The sequence below is a fragment of the Lactuca saligna genome, chromosome 4 (assembly GCF_052625555.1).
Source record: "Lactuca saligna cultivar CGN05327 chromosome 4, ASM5262555v1, whole genome shotgun sequence".
NCBI lineage: Eukaryota > Viridiplantae > Streptophyta > Magnoliopsida > Asterales > Asteraceae > Lactuca > Lactuca saligna.
The window spans coordinates 183,209,294-183,219,734 of NC_136420.1; the positions used below are offsets into that span (position 1 = coordinate 183,209,294).

Genomic DNA, 10,441 nt, shown 5'->3' on the forward strand with positions numbered 1-10,441 from the left:
TTGTATGAAGGTTCAGAGCAGGCTCAAGACAAGAAGTTGACTACAGCACTCAACGAATTCAATAACTTCAAAGCCCACTCCGGTGAAAGTTTGGAAGATTCATTTAAAAGGTTCAACTTGATTGTCACAAAACTGTCCAATGTGGGTACCATCCGCAGCAATCATGAAACAAATCTGCAGTTTCTTAATGGCTTAGGAAGACACTAGACAACAGCCAAAATGATTGTACAAGGTGACTGGAAGATTCACTCCTTATCTCTCTATAAGCTTTATGGAGAATTACAAGCTCAAGGGTCCACTGTACTCAAGGACTGTTCAGACTTCAGAGGACCACTCGCATTAGTAGCCCAATCACCTCACACTCAAACCTATCCCACCTCATATGACTCTCCACCGCACTCATATGAAGCTGACTCAGAATATGATGACGAAGAAGAGTTTCAGAATGCCATTGCTATTATCAGTCAGAAATTCAATCGCTTACCACCTTCATTTCGCAAAAAACCACAATTCAATCGACCACCTTTCAACCGTAACTTTCAGAACAATCACTTCCGTTCCACCAAAAACCCTCTCCCTTCACTGCAGTCTCAGCAAACTCAGTCAAAAGAAGTACCACCGCAATCCCAATCAACTAACTCCGGTACCTCTATAGAAGACAAGAGTGATGTCATCATATGTCACAAATGCAATAAGGAAAACCATTTTCCCAAAGATTGCAAGGCAAACATAGTAAAAGATAGAGCCTTCTATCTTCGAATGGCTCAAGAACTGGATGATAAAGAAAAGGGAAAGGCCTACGTTGCTCAAGTGAAATGGAATCATCAAGTGTGGTCATCAGGAGATGAAGATGAAGAAGTCCTTAGCAAAGGGAAAGGCAAGATCTGTATGGTAGCAACTGCTGATGAAGATGGCTCAAGCAATCTAAAAAGGAACCATTGTTATATGGCTAAGGATAGAACTCTCAGCATTATGGAATAGGTAAAACTCATGATTCAAACTTTAAATTACAACATTCATGATTGTCAACATTTCATAGACACACTCAATGACACTTGTGTTGCCGTTCTTAAAGACTACAATAAAGCCCTAGATGAGAAGAACATCGCTTCGCAAGAGATGTTCCATGTTAAAGGACGTTTGGACAATAAGAGACTCAAAATGGCAATGTAGAGAAGGATTTAATGTTACAAAAAGATGCTAGAATGCTTAGTGAAACTCAATTAGAAATAGCCTTAAATCAAAGAGATCTAGCACAAAATGAAATTGTACGTTTAAATCTTTTAATTGAAAAGTTGTTTAATGAAACTGAGGCAATAGAAAATCTTGTTAATAATGGGAATGTTGATAATACTTTTAACTAGGGTTGGTCCAATGGTTATCCAACTGCAACAGACTCATCACCTCGGTTCACACCGGAATGTCCCTATGTCCCACCAGACCGCAACTTCTTATTTCCAGTCAATAACAAAACATTTCCTGAGGATATCCAAGCCCACTTTGGAAAACTTCATGATCTGAGTAATAATTGTGTTATAGAAGAAATTCTCCCTAAATCTTCTACTCATTTCAACAACACAGATTCTCAGACATCATACGTAGTTGATGAGGAGATTGTTATGGAAAGTCCTGAAGTCTCTTTAGACTTCCCATCCTTACAATCTGAATGTAGTGTCTTTGACTCCAGTCACATACCGCAATCTTTCCCATTACCTAATATCAACTATCCTAAAGAACTATTCACCAAAACATACTCTACAGTAGTCCGAAGCACTACCCCGAAGATCAAAGTCAAGAGTTTTGTGACCATTCAGCCAATTAATCATGAATTACCAACTGAAAATTTTGAATATGGTCAATGTTTTCAAAGTCCTAACTTCTCAACTTCGGATGAATCGAGTCACTATTTTTCAAAATCCTGAAAAGATTCTAGGAAACCGCAATTAAATATCATTGACTGCGGTTCTCCTATGACCGAAGAAAAAAGAGCTTTTAAAGAAGAATTTCGCTCTCGTGGCAAGCAACGAGAAATTTGCTCAAAAGTTAAGAAATCTGTGAAATTTCCTAAATCAAAAAGTCCTAAGAAGGTTACTTTTTCAAATTATCATTTCAAAGAAACTATTTCCAAGAAAACAAAAAGAAAGGAGTTCACTGTTTCTGACAAAACTCAAAAAATATCCAAACATGAGGATAAGTCTTTTCGTTCAAATGGATTTCAAATCTATTCTATCAATGATCAAAAATGGAAAGGTATCTTACCTACTCCAACCTTTTTAGTGTCAAAATACCAAAAATAGAAAGGAATTTTGCCAACTCCGCCACCCAAAAGGTTATCTCAAATGTTCAAAAAATCACATCACAAAAGCTCTGCATGTGTCTTCACACCTGCCAAACCTGCACAAAAAACCTTTTCAAAACACACAAACAAAAAGGTCAAATCTGTTAATCCTCAGAATGGACAAAAACAGATTTTTTCTTCAAAACCTCAGACCAGGTCAAATGTCAGGAAAAATGATAAAAAGTTCTCTTGTCTATGTCAATATAAAAAAAATTCAAAGAACTTCCAACACCCAGGATTTCAGGGTCAATCCTAATCTCTTAAAACGTTCTCATAATTACTCACAATCTCACAAAACTCCAAAGAACTTCAAACACCCAGGACTAGGTTTGAATGTTAACTTAAAACCTATCCCTACCACCTTGCATCATACATCGATTAACACCTATCATGTGACCTCGGGCTCCAAACTCACTTGGGTGCCCAAATTAACCACTTAACTTTTGTAGATATTGTGCAAGGAGAATCAAAAAGAAGAATGGTTGATCGAAAGCTCCTGCTCCTTGTACATGACCAGAAGGTTAGAATACCTTCGGGATTTCAGGCCTATATGCAATGGTGGAAATGTCACTTTTGGAAACAACACAAATGGCATCATACGAGGCTACGGTGTCCTCACCACGGGGAACTATTCCATTCAGAAGGTTGCTTATGTAGAAAGCCTTAAATACAATCACATCAGTGTTGGCCAACTATGTAACGCATGCCATCGAGTGGAATTTGATAATCAATTTTGTTACATAATGACGAGTGACCGAAGCACTTGCTTAATTAAGTCTCGCTCCGAAGGCACAATGTATCCTCTGGATATCTCTCTCATCATTGGTGAACCGCAACGGTGTTTTCTTTCTAAAGCTGTATCCGAAGTCAGTTGGCTATGACACCGCAAGCTAGCTCATCTCAAATTCAGATACATCAATAATCTGGTCACTGGAGAACTTGTCCGCGGTCTCTCTATTCTCAAATTCAGTAACGATACTCTCTGTCCAGCTTGTGAATGTGGAAAATAAGTCAAAGCAAGTCACCCTCTGATAATGGATTCATCTATTTCAGAGCCTCTGGAACTATTACACATTGATCTCTGCGGTCCTTCAACTGTAGCTAGTCTCCACCACAAGAAATACATATTGGTTATTGTTGATGACTATACACGCTTCACATGGGTCTTCTTCCTCATACTCAAATCAGAGACACCGCAGATCTTTATCAACTTCATCAAAGAAATAGAACTTCAGATCAAGCTTCCAGTCCGATGCATCTGCACCGATAACAGAACCGAGTTCACTAATCATCTTCTCAACAGTGTCATGGTGTCCAAGGGTATTTCTCATAACTTCTCATCACCTTACACTCCACAACAAAATGGTGTCGTCGAACGAAGAAACCTCACATTTGTAGAAGTAGCCAGATCCATGCTTAACTTCGCCCATCTTCCTCTCTACTTTTGGGCTGAAGTTGTAGCAATTGCATGCTTTCTCCAAAACTGAAGCATTGTGTTCAAACGTCTCAACAAAACACCATAAGAAGGTCTTAACAACCGCATGCCTAATGTTCGTTTCTTTCATATCTTTGGGTGGAGATGTTTCGTGATCAACAATAGAGATCAGCTAAATAAATTTGCACCTAAGTTTGATGAAGGCATCTTCCTTGGTTATTTCACTAACAAGGTTGCTTATCGAGTGCTTATCAGACGAACAAGGTTGATCATTGAAAGCTTCGATTTGAAATTCGATGATTCTCACATCCACGATGCCCCTTCATCCACTGAAACCACCACAATCATGGAATGTGAAATTCCTGCCTCTTCTGGTCCTTTAAATCTAGTAGAAGTCAATTATGATGATCTCTTCGAACCTGTTGAAACGGCAAAACTATCAGAAGTTCTTATGCCTCCCGCAGCTCAACAACAACATGCAGACATTTCTAGACCATCTCCATCGAAAGCAGTATCTCTCAATACTTCCACCTCTTCGGTTGAGGGGGAAAGCTCTACTCCAGATCCAGCGGCAACCATCAAGGTTCCAGTATTTGATGTTGTTCAAGTTCCTACCTGTGACAACCTGAAGTTCTTTCCGTCATTTGTAACCCATTCCGTTAATAAAGTCATCGTTTTCAATTTCGTTTTCGTTTCCGTTTACGTCATTAAATTAAGTCATAAATGTGAGGTTTCTATTATGACTTAATGGGTGTCTAAACATGTTTAGAACTCATATTAACACTCCATATAGTAATCGGAAAAATTTTAGAATCGACCATATCGGGTTATGGCAACTTAATCGGGTGCGACCAAAAGCCACGTCTAACGTCGGTATCGGGTAGAATTCCACCGTGTCCCGAACTTGGGACATATTTAAAGTGGATTAATCTTCCATTTGAAGCTTTTGCTCTCTCTCTCTCTCTCTCACTACTCTCTCTCTCTAACGTCTCTCCTCAATCCAAACTTAAGGTCCAATATCATCAAATTTAAGCTCCATTTCATCAAGGTAACCTTCGTAACTTGTTGTACAACCATTCTAACTTCCAAATCCGAGTTCAAACTAAGGTTTAGGACCATTTTCATGTGTTTATGGCCCTGGAACATGCTTGGGCCGTAAACACAAATATAAGGGGTTTTTGAGCCTTAAAACCCTTCCAATCGACATTTGGATGTTAGATATGGCTTAATGACTTAATGGAACGGACTTAGAACACCTAGAAGTTAAATTTTGGGGAGTAAACACGAGTTTACTACCCAAGAACACTCTTGGGCAGTAAACTCATCTTCATGGGGAGTAAACTCAAATCTTGAGTGTTTAAATGCCACTTAAACACACCAATAGCCTTGGATTAAATTCTAGAACCAACCACAATCGAATTAGGGGACATAATCATGATGAAAACCATCCCTTTGAGAGTTCACGGCCGTAAACCCCCCTAGAATGGGTTCCTGGGCTATAAACTCATATACACTACTCAAATGATGCCCTAAATTCATTCTAAGGCGTGTAAAATTGGTTTGAATCACATGTGATTGATCTAAGGCCACCAAATCATTAATATAAGGAGGGTATAGGAGCTTACGGATGTAAACTCCTAATTTAGGGCCGTAAACTCCCTTTGATGGTCCCTTTGGTGGTTAAACTCATTCCTATGCCTTAGATTAAATCATAGCAACCTTCCCCAAGTGTTTCTTGACCATTTAGCACCATAAAACCCCATATTCATGAGTTCACGGTCGTGAACTCATGTGGTTATAGTATTAGGGCCGTAAACTCCCTAAGGAGTTTACTCTTGAAGAGTAAACACATTATCCAAAGTCCTACACGTCCGTAGATGTCACCCGGCTCACTCCAAACACTTGATTTGAAGTGTTTTCTCGTATTGGAGTGTATAGTCATATCTAAGTAATGATTTAAACTCTAATTAGATACATTTGTATACCATTTCATATTACATAGGAACCTCGCATGTTATCAAGCCCTGAACCGACACATAGCATCCAAACCGACATGTTTTATCATCTGGTGAGTTCATACCCCTACCCTTTTTCAATGTTTTTCACTGTTTTCAGGGGGAATACAAGCAAAGTACAAGGAATACTTGTACTCAAAACTTGTTTTATATGTGTTATGTTTCATATTACATATGCTTTTAACACTGACAATCATAACAGATAATCGTTTGAACTTGCAGAACACATTATCATATTATTTGTGAAAAACATTATAAGTTGTTGTATTTATATTTTCACAAATGGTTTTCCCACATCATAACTGTTAAAAGCATAACATTTGAACTTTGAACATGAAACTTAGTATATTGTATTGTGCTCGGTAACACTCCACAGAGATACGCGAGTGGAGGATCATCATTTGATCTTTCTGTATTATTACTAGTAATTTTGTTATTCCTATAAATTTGAGACACGTCCTCGGAGAACACTCCACAGAGATACGTGAGTGGAGGACCGCCACTATAACCAGAATCACTTAGATAGGGAGCGTGACTTGAGTGTATAGATCTATACGAGGCTGACTACCCCGCACCTGGCTGCTAGCTATAGCCGAACCGAAAGGTTCAAGGGTGACGAAAGTCATAAAGTGAGATGGACTACTTATTGCCATATTTAGTCTATCATATGCTTATGGAACTCGCAATTTGGATAACAGAGATTTACTTTTTAGTAATAATGGGTTTAGTAACTAGTTTACTTTGCATTTATTAGTTTTATATACATGTTAAAATTAACATACACTTCACAAGGATAACTAGGTTTTCAGTATACATCTTTCACATTACATTTCAGATCGGTAGCCAACTTTTAGGAAAATATGGGATTTTCCTGGGATAACAATTGTACATAACCAGAACCGTGTAACATAACAGATAACTAAACATTTCATTTAAGAAAATATGAGATTTTCTTGGGTCGTAACTTTTTCAGAAACCGAAAGGAAACTCGTACATTTTCAGAAAACAAAACCACTTATGAACTCACCATCTTTATGCTAATTTTTATAATGCTTGTATTCTCACGTTCGCATTAGATAGGTACCCGATGATCCTTTTGTCGAAGACGGAGTGCATTGAAGATACATCTTGCTTTTGTTCATATATATATATATATATATATATATATATATATATATATATATATATATATATATATATATATATATATATATATATATATATATATATATATATATGTATCACACTTGTACAAATTTACTTTTGAACAAATGTAAATTTCATATGTAATGTAATCGTTGTTTACTTTGCTTACTATGTGCATTGGATTTGATACTTAACGTGGAGTCCGCCCCGGAAACGTTTCCGCCTTGGGTTTCGGGGTGTGAAACTGCCTGCAGAGAAGCATTACCATCAAATGTATCTTCAGATTCAGATGATGAACTCATAGAGAATATTGATACTCTAACCAACCCAAGAGTTATCACTCTCCCATCCGCAGTCCAGAGGGAACCCTCTCAGGTTCCAGATAGACTCCCTTCAGCAATCCAGGGGGAACCTATCAAAGAAACTGACTCACTCACTCCAACTAGTCAGGATGACTCAATAAGATGTTCTCAAATCCAGGGGGAACTTCCTTTCCCATGCGAAGCAACCTCTGATATTGAAAACATTCCTTCTACCGCTGCTGTTAATCATCTGATGCCTCACCTACAGGTATGGACGAAGGATCACCCACCAGGTCAAATTATTGGCAATCCATCTGCATGTATACAAACTCGATCTACCAAAGATTTATCTGATCATTACCACTATGCAGCATTTATGTCTGCAGTCAAGCCTCGATCTATCAAAGAAGCCTTATTGGAACCGGATTGGATTTCTGCAATGCAAGAAGAACTGGAAGAAATTGAAAGAAACAAAGTGTGACAACTTGTTCCCATTCCACAGGGTCATACTATTGTTGGTACAAGATGGGTTTTCAAGAACAAGCTAGATGAATCTGGTGCAGTCATCAGAAATAAGGAAAGGCTAGTTCCTAAAGGTTATAGCCAACTAGAAGGTGTTGACTACGATGAGACACACGCTCTGGTAGCTAGAATGGAAGCAATCAGAATTTTCTTAGCATATGCCTCTCACAAAGACATCAAAGTGCACCAAGTGGATGTTAAGAGTGCTTTTCTTAATGGGTAATTAAAAGAAGAAGTTTATCTACAACAACCTCCCGGTTTTGAGAATATCGAGTTCCTTAATCACTACTACAAGCTTCAAAAAGCTGTCTAACAAGCCCCTAGAGCTTGGTATGAAACTCTTTCTGAATTCTTAGTCTCTTCAGGATACAAAAAAGGATTGATTGATCCCACACTATTTAGAAAAGAAAACGGGTCTCACCTTATGCTTGTACAAATGTATGTGGATGATATCATCTTCAGACCATCTGATCAAGGAATGGTGGATGAATTCGCTAAGCTCATGACAAACAAATTTCAAATGAGCATGAATAGAGAGACTAACTTCTTTCTAGGTCTCCAAGTTAAACAAATTCAGCAAGGAATATTCATTCATCAAGAGAAATACACCACTGAACTTCTGAAGAAATACTCTATGGACAACTGTTCTTCTGCTAAGGTCCCTATGGCCTTCGGATATAAGATCTCTGTTGATCCCTCTGGTGAATCTGTGGATCACAAGACTTACAGAGGTATCTTTGGTTTGCTAATGTACCTCACCGCAAGTAGACCTGACATTGTCTTTGCTACTGGTGTGTGTACAAGGAACCAAGGCTGATCCAAAAGTGTCACACATGACCACAGCCAAACAAATTCTTTGGTACCTAAAAGGAAGCAAATCTCTGGGTCTATGGTACCCCGCAGGCAATGACTTCATTCTTCAAGCATTTACTGATGCGGGTCATGCCAGATGTAAACTTGATCGAAAAAGTACATCTGGTGGATGCCAATTTCTAGGAGGAAGACTTGTCAGCTGGTCCTCGAGAAAACAAAGTTGTGTATCTTTATCTACTGCAAAAGCAGAATACGTGGCCGCAGCTAGCTGCTGTTTCCAAGTCCTGTGGATGAAGACACAATTGCTAGACTACGGGTACAGAATGTTGCAGATACCAATTTACTGGGACTTTGAAAGTGCCATATCGATCTCTCATAATCCTATTCAGCACTCCAAGACAAAACATATTGAGTTACAGTATCATCTCATCAAAGATCATATTCTAAAAGGTAATATTGAACTCATCTTCATTCCGACTCATGAAGAGATTGCTGATGTTTTTAAAAAAGCACTTGACTCTACCAAACTCAGTGTATTCATACAAATATTGGGAATGATGAATCCAGACCCGCAATTCTTTTTGAATCGTTAGCTACCGCAGACCATCCTTAGTCTCCATTGCGGTTCTAACTTGTCACACCCCGAAACCGATGGCCGAAACGTTCCGGGGCGGAGGACATCATGTAAAGTATCACAACCAATGTACATAGTAAGCATAGTAAACACAAAACATTACATTACATAGGAATAATTACATTTGTTCAAAAGTAAAGAAATACATGTTTTATGTATACATTAGTTTGAACAAAAGTAAAGACGTGTCTGATAAAACGCTCTGTCTTCTCCAAAAGATCGTCGGGTACCTGTCTAATGTGGACCTAAGAATACAAGCAGTTTGAAAATCAGCATAAAGCTGGTGACTTCATAAGCGGTTTGTTTTATGAAAATGAACAAGTTTCCTTTAGTTTTCTGAAACAGTTGTTATCCAAGAAAATCCCATATTTTCTTATCAGTAAAGTATAGTTATCCGTTTGTTATACAATCTGCTTATGAACAGTTCAGTTATCCCAGGAGAAACCCTTATTTTCCTAAAAAGTTTGTAGTTGGTTATCAATTCTGAATTTTATGTTCAAGTATCTACCATACTTAAAATGTTTGTGTGAAGTTTCATGTAAACTTGGTTATCCTTGAAATGTATGTTAGTTTTAACACGTATATTAAACTATTGTGTGAGAAGTACACTAATTCATAAGGTTATTAGTTTACTAGATCCATTATTACCAACAAGTAAATCTCTCTTATCTAAATTGCGAGTTCCATAACCATACGATAGACTAGATATGGCAATAAGTAGTCTAGTATCATTTTATGACTTTCGTTACCCTTGAACATTTCAGTTCGACTATAGCTAGCAGTCAGGTGCGGGGTTGTCAATCCCGTATAGATCTATACACTCAAGTCACAGTCTCCCTCCAATAGATTCTAGTTACGGGGGCGGTCCTCCACTCACGTATCTCAGTGGATTGTTTCAGAGGACGTGTCTCCAATTATTAAGATTAACAAATTTACAAGTAATAATGCGGAAAATCCTGTTTGTGATTCTGGTTACAAAGGGGGTCCTCCACTCGCGTATCTATGTGGAGTGTTACCGAGGACGTGTTCTAATGTTCTAGGTTAATGATTTTAACATAAATGAAGTTGAAAATCATTGGTGAAATATACAATATAACACTATATAATAAAATTTTACAATTAGTTTGAAAACTAACCCTGCAAGTCAAATGGTTGGTTAATACGGTTTCTAGTGTTAAAAGTATATGAAATATGAAGCATTTCAAATGAAATCATAAGTTGGAGTACAATATTTCC

The 10,441-nt window shown here is 37.9% G+C and overlaps 1 protein-coding gene across 1 annotated transcript; it reads left to right on the forward strand.

Annotated features, from left to right (window-relative positions):
- The first annotated feature begins 3,879 nt into the window (after positions 1–3,879).
- LOC145040373 (uncharacterized) lies at positions 3,880–7,981 on the forward strand. Its single transcript, XM_078988310.1, has 2 exons — positions 3,880–4,362; positions 7,739–7,981. Exons 1-2 carry the CDS (start codon positions 3,880–3,882, stop codon positions 7,979–7,981), a joined length of 726 nt encoding a protein of 241 aa, XP_078844436.1.
- Positions 7,982–10,441: the final 2,460 nt, after the last annotated feature.

What these genes read in the sequence shown, in the direction of transcription:
- LOC145040373 (XM_078988310.1), top strand. Translation starts at nt 3,880, where the DNA reads ATGCCTAATGTTCGTTTCTTTCATATCTTTGGGTGGAGATGTTTCGTG. An exon ending in CGGCAACCATCAAGGTTCCA is followed by an intron (nt 4,363 to 7,738) that starts GTATTTGATGTT and finishes CCCATTCCACAG; the next exon opens with GGTCATACTATTGTTGGTAC.